This window comes from Cephus cinctus, unplaced genomic scaffold (assembly GCF_000341935.2).
Source record: "Cephus cinctus unplaced genomic scaffold, Ccin1 Ccin1_scaffold0123, whole genome shotgun sequence".
In the NCBI taxonomy this organism is placed as follows: domain Eukaryota; kingdom Metazoa; phylum Arthropoda; class Insecta; order Hymenoptera; family Cephidae; genus Cephus; species Cephus cinctus.
Window position 1 is genome coordinate 2,704,935 of NW_014332857.1, and position 15,144 is coordinate 2,720,078.

The following is a 15,144-nucleotide window of genomic DNA, read 5'->3' on the forward strand; positions in this document are numbered from 1 at the left end:
AAAAAAAAAAGGGAAAAAAAAAAAAAAAAACCCAAAAAAAAAAAAAAAACCCCCCCCCCCCCCCAAATAGATAATACCAAAATCTCATTATCTCTTGTCTCTTCTGTAATACTAAAATGTATGCAGGTAAATCTTCCACGACCACGTGAATCATCAGCCACCTCAAAGACCCGTGACCCTGTGTTATCTTTGTAATTCAAAAAAATCCCGAGACTATCCGAACAAACCTTAGGTCCCCTTTCGATATTCTAAGATATGCACCGGGGTCGTGGGCCCGTTATGCTAATCGTCGTACAACGAGGCCCAGAATAGCCGGAATAAAGAAAGAGATAAGAGACTAGCAGAGATACAAAAATTCATTTGCCTGCGAGCAACTATTTCCCGCGCATGCGCAGTTGTTAACGCACGTGCGACACGCGACGCTAATACTTATCGCTCCAATGAGAAATGCGGATTCTCTAACGACCGTTAGGCGGACATTCGCGCCAAGCGCCACACGCGACACCTCCGTTTCAGGGGAGTCTGTTGCCAAGCGAGTAGTACAAGGCCAAAGATAACGCTGAATCAGATGACAAGCTACAGATATAAATAATTATCTGGACAGAATCCCAAAAGATCATTGACAGATACTGGTCCAGGGGAATCCATAAAAATATTCTTATTTAATAATTAATTAATTTGCTAATTAATCGTAATTGTACTCACCGATCTCAGCGCTGCCATGACACTGCACGTGGTCCGTGCGTCGCGACGCCCTTGGCGTCGACTTTGATCTGGTCTTCGAACCCGACTTTGGTGTATCACCGGAAGACAGAGTCGATCTGCTCAGTCCTCGCACGATACTTGCAATCGGCGACATCAATTCAGGTGATTTTGATTTTCTTAATGATCCTTCCTGATCCTCCTGCTCTGTTATCTTGGACAACAGATAGCCACTGCGCCAGCGAGACATCTTTTAGGATTTACGAGTCTTCTACTTTTTTTTCTTTTTACTGTAAAAAAACGGCAATATGAAAAAATCGATATTCGAAAAATCAATAACATTAAAATACAATATATAAACACACTGACTATTAAGAAACGTTAAATCAATTTTCTCCCGCGTATGTGTGAGTGACAGGCGTCAAGAGTCAAAAACAATCTAAGCCGATCCTACGAGTGACAAATCTAAATGACAGTTTAAAAAAAGGATAGGCTATCTCCAATGACGTTAACGCGTGCGTCTGATCCGATTCAGTGTCCGGAGACATTAGGTAAGTAAGTGATATAAGCCCGTATGAAAAAAAGTATGTAATGGAGAAAGGAGTGAAAAAATATTTAAAAAAAAAAAGGAAAGTCAACAAAGGAGTATTCTTGACTTTCCTTCTTGTCAGCCAATGAGTAAGCCGATTAAGAGGCGCCCAAGCCCAATTGGTCGCCGGTCGTTCAAACCATTTTAAACCGTTTAAGGATCAACAGACTCTTCTTTCTCTGTATAATACATTCTTGCTCACTCCCTTAAAACCGTCCAACGGTTTTCGCTCGGCCGTCGTCATGGACACCGGCCATGAGTATTTTTAATCACGATAAAACACGAGCGTGATATTACTATATTTCCACTACAACGGCCATTTGAAATTATAACAGTCGGTATGTAAAACGCAACGTCAAAATATTACAGCGTCATAACATTATTCCGATAAGCAATAAATTACTACGATAACAATATGATAGTTGAAGAATTTATATTCAATATTTTTACGCGCCTAGATATAGGCAAACGGTTCATTTTCTTTGTTTAACATGTTGCAGCTTGTAGGCGCAACTGAGCAAGCGTTGAGTTTCGGAAAATGCAATCCGAAATTGTACGTGTATTGTAATATATAATAAAGTATGTGTCACTAATTGTAAGTGATATGTGAATAATGCATTGGACTCAAGAACAATTCATGATTACAAGTAATCATTGTGTAACGTTTCTGTATCAGTACTTTGATTGAATCGTTTCAAGCGAGTTAATAACAATGAAACTAACCTTAACCCACGTAAAGAGTACCACTGTCAGGAAGCCTAAACACAGAGGATGGAAAGCGTAGGGTATAAGGAAAAAAAAAGAAATAGAAATAAAAGGTCCAATGGTGAGCACGGCACGATCTTAAAGCGAGGTCAATTGGCCCAAGTGACTGGGAACAATAATGAAACGCGACCGAGTTCGACTCATATTTACAAACAGAAATGCCGTTCGTTTCCGGCAGGAATATTATAAATAAATTTACACATCACCATCGTGGAATTAATACTGCGATTGTTGTATAATAATTAGGAACGAGAGACTAAATAATGAACTTTTGAATAAATTGTGCGTTGATGATTGTCTAACGTACCGGTGCAGTGTGAATGATGGTTGTGAATTATGAGAATTCGGCTTGTTAACGCGATACGAACGACATGCTTGCTCGGGCGGGACTGACCGGGTCTGATCTGCGAATAATTCAAATGATAAAGGCCCAATCAGCACAGTGGGGGGATGGACTATGTGGGAGACCTGGACCGGTAATGCGCATGCGTAGGAACGGTGATAAGGACTGAGTGGGGAAAAGCAACAGATATTTCTAGGATCATCTTTCGCAAATTGTGCAGACTCCCCTTACTCACACTGCTAATGACCATCTTAACTGTCTTAAGTTTTTCGGTTAAATGGTCTTCTTTCTTACTTTCTTGATGGCTGACGTCTCTATTACTTACTTGGTTACAGTTACTTGTCTGCCTGCCAGACTGTTTTCCTTCTCAGCTTCTCAATTTTATGAAGGGATAATGTTACATGGCCAAACGAGATATTGGTGTAGTGTGGCCTAACTGGTCCAAGCCCACCCACAGCTTCCTGAAATGTTTTAGAATTTTTGGACAGAATTAACGAACTTGTAAAAGCATTGCTGTTAGAATGCAATCCTTATGTTCATTGATAGACAATGACTGTGGCATTGCTAAATGGAATTGATACTTCTGGATTAAATTACATGTTTTACCAGTCTTAATAACTAGATGTTATGTGTTTGTATTGATGATAACTGTTTAATCGGACACCGGATAATAAAATAAGATAAAGGAATGTTTGCTGGAAAGCGTACAGCTTACAATGTCACTGTGTCTATGGATTAACCTTTTTTTACATTGACTTAGACTATCGACGATTGTTAGAATTGGTAAGTAATTAAGAAATTAGTTACCTGTGACCAATTACGATGGATTTTGATGATATTCCTTTGGTATTTATGAGTGGATCTTGCCGTAAAACTGTATCTTAAGGATTGAAAGAAAATACCGCGAACTCAGAAACAATGGCTGAAGCGTGTTGGCGTAAATTCGTTAAGAAATTTCGAGACACTAAATTACTTTATGATTTTTTACAAGAATTCACGAATTCGTAGATATTTTGAGTTTTCAGGGATTTCAATATCTCGATTGGTCCACTGTTTCGATTCACCGGGACAAGGATTGAAAGGTATGACTGAGCAATGAAGAACAGCCGCTCGTTTTAAAGGCACGTTGATTCAGTGCTGCCAAATTCTAGAACAAATATTATCGAAAACTACTAAACATTCTTTATGAGGGGTTTTCTTCAATTTTACCTAAATTTCAAGTCTATTCGATATTAATAGACGTCGGTCGATTCCTCATAATTTTTATTGACAATTGTTTTTGATATAAGTAACTGAAAAGTACGATAAATAAATCATTTATTTATACAATTTTAGATGAGAGGAGGGATATTTGAAAATCAAAATTTTTATTCCTTTTAGTTTGAACATCTAAGATAACATTGCTTGGTATAGTACTGTATTTGAAAAATTGATAAACCACTTTTCGTTTTTAAATCTTTCAAGTTTATTTTATTTCGAAGAAATATAAAAGACTATATGTAAATATATATACATATATATCTGTAGATGCCGCATCGTCAGTTTCCATGCGACAACCCCATTTCAAATTAAATAAAATAGTTCCACTGATTACTCCCGTACAACCGGGAAATAACGTTCATTAGCATCATAGAAAATATAAATATAAAGATATAACGAGAAATCATCATTTCTTAGTCTTGATTTCTTAACAACTAAGTGGCCTCTCTGTACCAAATCTTATCAGCCTTTCCATTGAAAATTTCATATACGCCCTTCTTAACGAAGGGGGTTAAAAGTTTGAATTTCCAAAAACTAACTTAATAGGCGCCTGTGATGGAATCATTAAGAATTTAACAATATATAAAAGGCACTTTTCTCTTCTAATAATACTTTTCTTTTACACATCATATCTTACTTGAATGTTATCAGAATACATTTTTAGCCTCACAAACATCGGGGACGCTCGAGGATGCCGTCGTGACATTTCTTTGAAACGGTTTAGAAGACAACAAATGATTCTTGGCCACGTTTGAGAGCAATGCTTTCGGCTTAGGTGGCAGCGGTGGTGGCTTCGAAAGCTTCACCGGAGAAACAAAATGTGATACAAAAGGTGGTGACTCTTTCCGCTGAGTGCGGGAACCATTCTCAAGAATAGTTTGATCACCATCCACGAGAGTATTGTCTAGGTTGCTGGAAGAGTCCAAGGACTCTGTGGTATCGGTATAAGTTTGGTCCACCAAATTACCATTGGATGGACATTTGTTACGATCCAGAATCCCGGAAACTCCCTGGATATTTTTATCGTCACTGTCGTCGTAGAATTTTGAATTTGCTTCGCAGTTTGCAGACGTGACACGAGGTCTTCGTGCTTTCTTTCCCGACATGTGCTTGCCATTTTCTTTGTTCTATGTAAAGATTGAGAGAACCGGACTTACTAAACTTCATTATATTATTTTTTACGTGAGATTTGAGATTGAAATTACCTTAAGAAAATCCGGAAGCTCGAAATTGATTTCAGTTCCTCTCTGATCCTCCAATCTTGATCTTTGAGCCCTTTTCAAGCCTTCATACAAATCTGCAATGTTAAATTAAATTCACTGTAAATTGTACAATATTAAATCTCGATGAATTATTTTTACTGAAACACTTCATACCTTCACCGTCGAATCTACCAGGAAGCTGAAGCTTCACTCCGTTTCTCCATTTAGCAATCAGAGGAGGATGAGGTCGAGACGTTTCCTCAGTAGTACAATCCGTAGAGTTGCTTTTCTCGCTTGCATTACTGCACTTCGATTTTCCCTGAAAATGAGTAATTCATTTAATGTTTCTATCAAGACTATTTATCCCCACAAGATTCATACATGCTTAAAGAAAAATGTAAGTAGCAGCGTACCTTTTTCTTTCCATGAATAGTGGAGTCTCTTAGGAAGAACTTGCTGGAGAGTATCGACGATCCTTCGGAGCGTTGATCATCGGACTGTGTCGGTCATAAAGAATAAAAATGTCCAATTGCAATTACTCATTGTATGGGTTAATAAGCATAAAATTAAATTTACAAAAATTGAAACAAAACAGATTACTATTACCTTGCAGGAGCCTTCGTGGTACTGATACTTGTTTGTACTTTTGCCAACCAGAAGTTCTTCGAAGACCTTATTCGTGATCTCGTCAAGAGTTGGTTGTCCCTGAGGAATGTCCTCAGCGAACTTAAGGGATGACACGTCTTTGTGAAAATCTATATAAAAGACATAAGTATCACTAAAATAGAATGATTTTCTCTAAACAATTAAATTAGAATAGCATAAAATGTAGACGCACCTTCACTTCCGGATGTAAGCACAAGTCTAGAAGGTACATTAATGGCAGGAATGTCCAATGGTACAGGATGACCCTCACCCCAGATAGTAATAAGTTCCAATTTGAATCCGTACTTATTCAGCAATGGTCTGAGAACTTCCCGCAGAGTACGACCCTTGTGAGCCACGACAGTGATGATTCTCCTGGATGGCAAGTCGAGTTTGAGAACCTTGGTCGGGACGACTTCGACTTCCTGACCAGCTAACACCGACGAGGGATACTTGATGTTAACCATCTAACAAGATAAAATAAAAAACGTCCACATCTAATACATCTACTGACGACAAATTATTACAACTTTCAATGTACATACAACACAAAATCATGCTAATACTCCAAAAATAAATAAATACAAACGAAATGCAATCTACTTCCTTTCTATGATTACAAGAAGCATGCAACATGCATTGTAACATATAACAATGTCCTTTTAGTATGGTTAGCCATGTGCAAACCGGTGACCCAAAATGTGTTAGTCGTCTCGTGAGAGTATAATTGAATACCGTAAACCGTGAAATGATTTGTGCGAAGTAAATTGTGATAAATTGATAAAAACGATATATGTATAAATAGTGAGAAATAGAAATGGACACTGACCTCGTCCGTGGCAAGCACGAGAACGTCATAGTTAGAGTAACGCAGAGCTCGCTTATCGAGGAGACGAGTCACCACGTCTTTAATACTCTCCGTTTGGCTAGTTGGCACAACAGTGGTGGACCCATCGGGTAATATGACTCGACTCAACCCGGTGCACTTGGCCTGAACCTCTTTCTTTTCGTTTGACTGACCATCGTAGGACGATACGGACTACAATCGACAGACAGACACACAACCCTTACGCAACGTGCACCACACGAAAATAATAATGAAGAATCGACACTGAGTGATCAAGCTCAGTCAATTGAAAAGGAGGACGAGCTGCATAAATATCCTGGACTTTGTCCTCTGGAAGCTACTTACGTGCTTATTGAACGACTGTCTTAGAGCCAGGTCCCACGAAGCTAGTGAAGATCTACTGCTGGATATAGATACACTGTCCTCGTTATTGTTTCCCTCAGTTTCACGTTTTATTGTTGTAAAACTCTTATATATTGTCTCATTCCGGCTTGGTGTCTTGTTGTATTCCGATTCCCCGCGGTCCTTGGATTTTGATCTGTAAGAAGAGAAAGAGATACATATGGTAAGGAACTAGAAGGTGAAGTTGTTGGTTACTGAAATAAATTATTGTATTATTACCGATTCTTTCTGTGCCAGGGCAGAATTGATTTTCTACAACGATCCTCGGCGTCTGAGTGACTCTTCTTTAATTTTACACTTGGTGAACTTGTTAGTAAATCACAGTCCTCTGTAATGACTACACTGCTGCCAGTCTCAAGACATATTCTGTATAGATCGGATCTCAGAAACCTAGGGTAACTGTCAAACTTCATCAGATTGAAGACTTGTTTTTGGGCCTGAAATACAAATATGGATATAGATAAATTAATCGAGTGAAAATTCACTGACATACATTGATTCATATGAATTTTGATTTACCTGGAGAAAGAGGCCTGCTGGTGCTTCGTTCAGAAGTTCCTGAGTGATCTGACCCGATGCATGGCTGTCAACATTAACAGGTTCAGCTGCACTAGTAGACAAGTGTCTCTGATAAATTTGCCAAGCAAGTCTGCGTCTAATTGCTACATCTTCAGTATCTTTGTATCTTTCACAAGCAGCCCAGAAGTAAATATTCTCATGACTGAATTCTTTCTTCAAGAATTCCTATAATAAAGATGAAATGTTGATTCGTTAGTAAAAAGAATTTTTATTTAACAAAGAATTTGATATCACGTATACTAACTGCAAATGTCTGTAAACCCTTAGGATCCCCCAATAACTTCTCGAAACCTGATGCCCAGTTACGAACACCATTGCATATAGAAGCCTTGTTGCAGGATTCTATACTGCCATGCTAAAAACATAAATTTATTAATTTACAAGATAACGATAACATTCCTAACACAAGACAAACACCATAACACTAAAATTTCAACAATAAACATAGATAAAATCATTATGAATAATGCTAAAGTAAAACATAACAATGTCCATATATGCCTTGTGTGATTTTGCAAGCATGAGCAAAACGGAAACGACGAAAGCCATACACAACTGCTTACCAAGGGAATTCTTGTTAAAGTAATTTCCAGGAAGACAACCCTGACCCTATTAACCCTATTCCTACCAGAGTATGACTTTAAATCATATTGGAAGTTTAAGTACCTGTAATATTTGTAATTACATTTATTTAATAATGACGTTCTGTGTACCTTATTATTCAATATTTCTAGTCCGAGCATAAAATCGTCAGAATTTTGTACTGTAGTTTAAATTCTTATCGCATAAAATGTCAAAGTCAAGTCAGTAACAGAGTCCAGTAAGAATAGGGTAATTTTGTCTTATAGTACTTAAAATCTTTGCAATTTATCCATCTCACATACGACAATCATTCAGCGCAACAGGTAGTTCCGTACAACGCATTAATTCCACCTGTTATTTAATAGATGGTAACAGCGTGAGAAATCAGAATGAACTCCCACGCCATTAGACAGACCGCAATAGGCTCACGTTTCCTCGTCGAATTTTCGTGCAAACTACCTGTCAGATTACGATCGTCTAATTAAACCTTTCACGGAACAACCAAGTGGGACAAGAATACTCCTGGAGCTGATCCCATGAAAAAAAAAAACCATAGATGATCAAGAGAGAAGCATGCATATACCCACTATCCTGGCTTCTGCCTAAAGAAATAGCTTTCTCTACTACGTACTCTTATATTTTTATTGTATCTCCAGTGTTCAGAGATCCAAGCGGTTTTTCCCTGAAGACGCGTCGCTCGACTTCCAGGAACGTGAGCGTGCTGAGAATAACGATCATTTCCTGGCATTATAAAAACAGGCAATACCTAAAGCCGTCGAGAGCGCCGATACGACAAATACAAACTCAATAAGACGATACCGAGAAATTCATTATAATGCGATCAATAAAGTTCTAATGGAACTGATTCAGCGGTTAATTAACGTTACAATAAAATTCATCAAAGTGAGAAAAAGCGATCACCACGTACGAGTAGATCCATATCAGTTGATATAATCTTTTAAACGTCCCTGGTTTAGACATTCCATATAATTCTGAATTACAGAATCATCCTGTGTCATCGACTATGCCCGTGACTTCTCTTCTTCGTTAAACGTTCATTAAACGGGCTACGCCCCAGGGTTAGCGTTCCTAACAAGCTGTCACACGATCCGAGACGCGAGGGATCATCCAGATGACAAGCGCACGCAAGGATACACGAACTAGCACGTACCGAGCACTAACAGATTATTATTATGTAGTGTACGCTGAGGTACTAGCGTACTGTCAAACAGGCAAAGCGCATGGAGAATATACCGACGACTTTACACGTTGCGCGGTTGGCAACTTACTGGCGGTCTGATTGTATTCTCCTTCAGTGTGCACCCCTCCAACAAAGGTTCTCGCGCATGCGCAAAGACGCAACGCACACAACAAGAATCATGTAATCTCTTTCATGCATAGTTTCACTTATACACTATACGCACCTAAATTACTATAGTGTATGCTTATTATACTATAGAACCAGTTGTGCTGCTGTACTATAGTGCGTTCATTCTGCACGCTATATTCCTCCGTTATATGGAGCGCGTTCTCTCCTGTGCTCGTTCCCGGCGACTAACCGGGCTTCACCAGCAGGAAATGATCACGCGTCCTCAATAGGAGACTAAACGAAACGCTTCTACCTGGTGTGGATCTTGATTCTATACGGTCGAGTAAGATCCCGTGAATGGTGCTGTGTACAGGACGTCCCCGAGGAAGGACTAAGAATAAGGAGTTAGGGTGGGAGTAGCTGACATTACGTTAATTGAGGAAATGGGTTATTTGTGGATGGTCTTAATTGAATTGCTCACCAGGCAGTTGTCCGACGTGCACGATCCAATGTTCCGGATTTCCTGGAGGCTACCCCAGCGTTTATCCTTACTTGGGTACGACGGCAGTAGCGAGGATGGAAAGTCCATGCCAGGTTTTAAATCCTCCAGGCTGTGAACTAAGGATTTCGAGACACTGTACACTTTGGGACTTAGCTTGTTGCATGGCTCTAAGGAGCTTGTTGCCTCGGAGAGACTTTCGCTGGACTCTAGTGCTCCGACGGGGAACATTGAAGTGGTCACTAGAGCATCCAGGGAGGAACTGCACAAACTATTCAGTCCGAGCGAGGCAGATGGTCCTGGACAGGTGATGCTATCCCCACCACGAGCAACGCTTTGTTTCCCACACTCTACGTCCTTTCTTGCCGCACCCTTCTCGTAAACTACCCCATTGCTCCCTGCACCCTCCAAATCGTACGGGAATTCCGTGTCCTTTGAATGGCCAGCCTTCATCCTCTCTGTCCACTTAGCGTCTGATATAGCACGTACTGTTAAACGGGAACCCAATGAATCCACTGCAGTTGACATCCTTGCAAATGCTACTGCCGGATTCTGCAAAATATTTTATACAGTTTCTTTTACACTGTCAAAAAATAGTCTTTTTTCCACTTGTTAATTAAGTAATTCTGCACGTTGCTCACTAACTATTATTAACGGAATTATTTGACATCCTGATCAGGAAAGATTCTACAACACTTGGTACGCGCAGAACTGACCAATGACGAATGCATTACACAGAATGAACCGAGGAGAATGACTACGAACTTATAAGGCACAAACGTTAAACTAACATCAAACTTTATCTCGGTTAAGACTCGTTTACTAGGAAATAACGGGTAATTACTTAGCCACACTGATTTTAACGTGTCTTTTCACATGGATTCATGACATCACGACACGGTCATGATACCATGATACGGTCGATACTAGTAGCAGAGAAAAAAGTCTACGTACCCTGACATGATCTGCAGGATACTGACGTCTTCGTGGAAAATCCGCAATAATATTTCTATCTGAATGGCTGCCATAGTCATCCTTGAAACCGATTCCTGAATCGCTATTGCTAGAGTGGGCAGTGGAAGTGCTCACATTGCTTGGTTGTGGAGAGACAGCTTCCTGGTGACGACGATTTTCCTCACCGTAGGGATTTGCTTCGGCATCTGATGTGTCAGATATGTAGAGGGTTTGTATGGCACCGATTAGACCATTGCAACTGTCTGGAAACTCCTGACAGACATTGAGCTCAGATGTTTTTGTACAGGTGAATCCAAAGACATTGCAAGTGCTTGAATGAACCGCGTGATCAATGAGCTTGTAATAGATTGTGAATACATGGCAAGAATTTGAAACTATGTCATCGGTATCTTTGACAGATTTTGTTAGGATCCCAAAGTACTGTTTATCCTGCTCCGAGAAGGAGTTACAGAATATTATTCTATAAGATGGGTATTCAGCTATTACACGATTTTCTGAGTTGGTCAATTTTATATTGGCTACGTGAATTGTCAAAAGTACTGTTGTTGGGTTCCTTTTTTCAGCCTTGAGTCTCTTTATGCACTTTCGAAGTACCTACAACAAGTAAATAGTATTCTATACAACTGACTACACAAGATTAAGCAGTATGCATATAAACTACCAGTTTTTAAATAAATTAAGGTAATGGATAGCACAGCACAGTGAAATTATACCTGCATCATGGACGACGCAGGTAGTTGATTGGGAATGTCAATAGTACCAAGATAACCAACAACTGTTCTGTGTACAATCTTCTCTGAATCTCGTTTTCTGTTTATTGGTGGTGGAGGTGGTGGGAGTGGACTGGCCATATTCCATCTATGATGAAGACTAGAATGACTGCATTGAATCTTGGCTCTACAGGCTGTATCGAACATTGCACCACTTTGTAAATCCCGGACAACTTTAGCTACGCGACACTGTACTGGAACTACGGTATTAGCTGCTCTTGGTTTGTGCGAATATTTTGGCTTTGAACGCACTGTTGCTAAGCCTTCTTCATCCGATGAGTCAGAGTAATAATTTTCAGCAATTTGTAAACGCAGTACACCCTTAGAGTGACCGACAAGTCGAACCACATCATCATGCGGAGCTTTACTGACACTGTGACCATTAACTGCAACTAGATAGTCTCCAGCTCTTAAACCAGCATTCTCTGCAGGACTACCCTGTACGATACAGCTTAGAATGCAAGGCTGCTGGCCTGATATCGTAAATCCAAAACCTTTGCTACCCCGCTGCAACTCCACTGCACGTACACCATAGTTCACTCGTTTTTTCTTTCGCCTGTTGTGGTGCATTTTTGTCACTTAATTACTTAAAAGTAAGAGTACGTTCCCAAGAAGAATTACTAATGAAGTCTCAGCATACTGAAATCATGTCCACGTGTCCCTGTAAGTGCATAAAGAAAGGTTATGGAGTTCACTCTTTGCTCATAAAGCATCTAATAATGTTCATATTTACAATGTTACTTCCTTACCTGAAATACTTATTAAGAAATGGTACAAACTCAATGAAATTCAAGCGCGACTATTCCCATAACATAAACACCAATTTCTCCCATGGCAGCCATGAACTACTGAACTCTAGACTGTGCACGGGGATTTGGGAGCCATGGATTTCAAAATTAAATGATATTCGTTCTTGCATTGGAATTCCTGACGTATAATCTGTACCATATTAATAGCACTTAATCATTCTTATTAAAAACTATATTATATTTCAAAAATTGATATCCATAACAAAAAATTCCCTAAAATACATTATACGTGGAACGGTCGATAATGAAGATATTTATTTGCTATATTTAAATAGGTCAAAAGAGATTGTTATAACAGCCTTTTGCAGCAGCTATACAAAGCCTAGATAAAAAAAAAGTAAACTTCGTACTAGCTCCAAACGGCTGTCCAGGGCATGATCCTGACTGATCATCGGATTAATAACAAAGAAAAATTCACATGTAACTCAAAAACCTGTAACGTCCAAATATTCAAAATATTAACACCATGAAACAAATCATTCGATTAAAAAAAAATGAGATGCATACTATTTTTGTTGCATTATAGACAAATTGTTTTATTATTCACTCCTCTAATCTCTCTTCAAGAATAGGAACATAATCATTATTCGGGATTAAATAAAAATGACTAGCGATCGAATAGCTATGATTATACTTCCCAAGGTACTTTCTTATTAAAAGTAAAATTCATTTTCTACATTTCGTAAATACGTTTCTCTCAAAAACTTATCTTAAGAGTAAGTAGTTTGCAAATAAACGTATAACAATGTATTTCCATATTTCCCGTATGGATGTAGTCAAGGATCAGCATTCCAAATTACTGAAGGTTAACTCTCTACTTGAGTAAAAGTTAAGTAATTCCTTGGATAATTCTATTTTCAAGTTACCTGCGTACACAATTTCCAAAATTTATTTAATTCTACGACGATCACACCCAGAACTATTGCATGTACTTCAAATATTTTAACCAATATTAATACGGATAACATTATTGCATAAACTAGAGATATGCTTCAAGTATGGTATTCAGTCATTATTTAATAAACTCAGATAAAATAACGTTTCCCATTATAAGTAGATTGTAATACTAAGTATTTCGAATGTACGCAATAGAACAGACAAATTTCTCTTAAAAATAGCGTGAATTTTTTAATTTTAAAAGAAAAAAGCCAACTGCAAAGAAATTTCTAAAAATTCTTACGACAGACAAAATTTGAAAACCAGTATTGTTCTAAGAAAAAACGTAATGGTGGCTCTGAAAAGAGCCGTTTGTTTAAGGTGACTTGTGTCATTATATCAGCAGCATAGCCCGTTCAAATTTACTTGGAACTCGTGTATTTCGTAACGGCCTTAGTTCCTTCACTGACCGCATGTTTGGCGAGTTCACCAGGAAGCAGAAGTCTCACAGCCGTTTGAATTTCTCGTGAGGTTATCGTTGAGCGTTTATTGTAATGAGCTAAACGCGAAGCCTCAGCAGCAATCCGTTCAAAGATGTCATTTACGAAACTGTTCATGATACTCATAGCTTTGCTGGAAACACCAGTATCCGGATGAACTTGCTTGAGAACCTTGTAGATGTAAATAGCGTAACTCTCCTTCCTCTTGCGTTTCTTCTTGTTATCACCTTTTGTTATATTCTTCTGTGCCTTGCCAGCCTTCTTTGCAGCTTTACCACTCGTTTTCGGAGGCATCTTTATTTTGTCAGTAGTATCAGTAAAAGAAAAATTCAACAACTTTGTTTAATATCTTATCACAAATTGACTAGATCTCCAATTCGTTGTCAGGAACCGTCTGAAGCTGCGAAGTAAATCCAGTATACTTATAGTTATAGGTATCGCCACGTCTAACCAATCAGAGAGTTCCTTGCTGGAACAAGTCAACGCGGCAATCTGATTGGCTCGCCTAAAGGTTCCTGAATAATATATATAGTTTGTTAACTCTGCCAAAGTTATCAGTCTTCTTGCTGTACGAAGAGAGGATCTTGTATTTTTAATTTGTTGACTCAGTCAGTGACTTCGAAAATGTCTGGACGCGGTGAAGGTTCAAAAATGCAAAAAAAGTCAAAGTCGCGATCTAGTAAAGCTGGATTGCAATTTCCTGTAGCGCGTATACATCGACTTTTAAAGAAAGGAAACTATGCTGAACGTGTTGGGACTGGAGCTCCTGTTTATCTTGCTTCCGTCATAGAATATTTGACTGCTGAAATTCTGGAATTGGCGGGTAATGCTGCTCGTGATAATAAGAAATCCAGAATCATTAACAGACATCTTCAGCTGGCCATTCGCAATGATGAAGAGCTTAATAAATTGTTATCTACAGTCACTATTGCTCAGGGTGGAGTAATGCCTAATATTCAAGCGGTGCTTCTGCCAAAGAAGACTGACAAAAAATAAATCCTAATTGATTTAGCAATTCGACCGGCCCTTTTTAGGGCCACCAATTATTTATACGAAGGTTCAATAGCTGTTTACTTTATTCCTGTTAATATTTCTTTTTGAATTTTACGAAGATTAACGGTCTTTCCTATTTAGGTAGATCAGAACAAATTTCGGATTTTATTTTTATTGGAACTAAGGTTATTTGAATAAACAAACACAGCTAAGAGGTTAAAATTTATTTTGATGTTCTCTAAACGTCGACTTCCTAGCTCAACCAGCTTGCGACTTCAAATAAAATATAAAATTTAATTTTTGATGTTTACTTTGACCTATATTGGTTAAGAGTAGTATTGAAAATCAATGTTCATAATCTTTACAATGCCATAACGATTTTGTAGCTGGAATAGACTTGTACACGCATAATCAAAATTTCTAGAAAGTATATAATATTTCAAACTACCGATATTCGTTTTCACCAACGACCTCGACAAAAAACGATCTACAGTGAT

The 15,144-nt window shown here is 38.6% G+C and overlaps 4 protein-coding genes across 9 annotated transcripts in view; 1 reads left to right on the forward strand and 3 right to left on the reverse strand.

Annotated features, from left to right (window-relative positions):
- LOC107275037 (M-phase inducer phosphatase) overlaps positions 1-3,494 on the reverse strand; it is a 57,912-nt gene extending 54,418 nt beyond the window's left edge. The window contains exons 1-3 of one of the 4 annotated variants that reach the window (XM_015754779.2): positions 3,207-3,494; positions 2,725-2,860; positions 706-992 (exon numbers count right to left, since the gene is read on the reverse strand). In XM_015754779.2, coding sequence (XP_015610265.1) covers positions 706-952 — 247 coding nt within the window. In that variant the 5' untranslated portion in view covers positions 953-992; positions 2,725-2,860; positions 3,207-3,494. Of the gene's footprint in view, positions 1-705; positions 993-2,014; positions 2,483-2,724; positions 2,861-3,206 lie in introns of those variants that run through there. The other 3 variants (XM_015754778.2, XM_015754777.2, XM_015754776.2) reach the window with 3 other exon arrangements.
- Positions 3,495-3,840: 346 nt separating this feature from the next.
- Positions 3,841-13,473, reverse strand: LOC107275038 (regulator of G-protein signaling loco). Of its 3 annotated transcripts, XM_025079905.1 has the most exons (16): positions 12,219-13,473; positions 11,413-12,130; positions 10,679-11,293; positions 9,707-10,276; positions 8,548-8,637; positions 7,579-7,689; positions 7,275-7,499; positions 6,975-7,192; positions 6,699-6,891; positions 6,336-6,545; positions 5,700-5,973; positions 5,468-5,616; positions 5,275-5,358; positions 5,036-5,180; positions 4,865-4,956; positions 3,841-4,786 (listed from the first exon to the last, which is right to left on the reverse strand). In XM_025079905.1, exons 2-16 carry the CDS (start codon positions 12,037-12,039, stop codon positions 4,307-4,309), a joined length of 4,083 nt encoding a protein of 1,360 aa, XP_024935673.1. In that variant the 5' UTR covers positions 12,040-12,130; positions 12,219-13,473; the 3' UTR covers positions 3,841-4,306. The 3 variants fall into 3 exon arrangements, with proteins under 3 accessions (XP_024935673.1, XP_015610266.1, XP_024935674.1); XM_015754780.2 differs by lacking the exon at positions 8,548-8,637; XM_025079906.1 differs by lacking the exon at positions 6,336-6,545.
- Positions 13,474-13,507: 34 nt separating this feature from the next.
- Positions 13,508-14,061, reverse strand: LOC107275039 (histone H2B). The gene has a single exon (XM_015754782.2). The coding sequence runs from the start codon at positions 13,946-13,948 to the stop codon at positions 13,577-13,579; it is 372 nt and encodes a 123-aa protein (XP_015610268.1). The 5' UTR covers positions 13,949-14,061; the 3' UTR covers positions 13,508-13,576.
- A 97-nt stretch (positions 14,062-14,158) lies between these two features.
- Positions 14,159-14,693, forward strand: LOC107275040 (histone H2A). Its single transcript, XM_015754783.2, has one exon. It carries the CDS (start codon positions 14,279-14,281, stop codon positions 14,648-14,650), a length of 372 nt encoding a protein of 123 aa, XP_015610269.1. The 5' UTR covers positions 14,159-14,278; the 3' UTR covers positions 14,651-14,693.
- The last annotated feature ends 451 nt before the right edge of the window (positions 14,694-15,144 follow it).

What these genes read in the sequence shown, in the direction of transcription:
- LOC107275038 (XM_025079905.1), bottom strand. Translation starts at nt 12,039, where the DNA reads ATGCACCACAACAGGCGAAAGAAAAAACGAGTGAACTATGGTGTACGT. An exon ending in GACAGTCGTTCAATAAGCAC is followed by an intron (nt 6,546 to 6,698) that starts GTAAGTAGCTTC and finishes TGTCGATTGTAG; the next exon opens with TCCGTATCGTCCTACGATGG. An exon ending in TCGTGCTTGCCACGGACGAG is followed by an intron (nt 5,974 to 6,335) that starts GTCAGTGTCCAT and finishes TTATCTTGTTAG; the next exon opens with ATGGTTAACATCAAGTATCC.
- LOC107275039 (XM_015754782.2), bottom strand. Translation starts at nt 13,948, where the DNA reads ATGCCTCCGAAAACGAGTGGTAAAGCTGCAAAGAAGGCTGGCAAGGCA.
- LOC107275040 (XM_015754783.2), top strand. Translation starts at nt 14,279, where the DNA reads ATGTCTGGACGCGGTGAAGGTTCAAAAATGCAAAAAAAGTCAAAGTCG.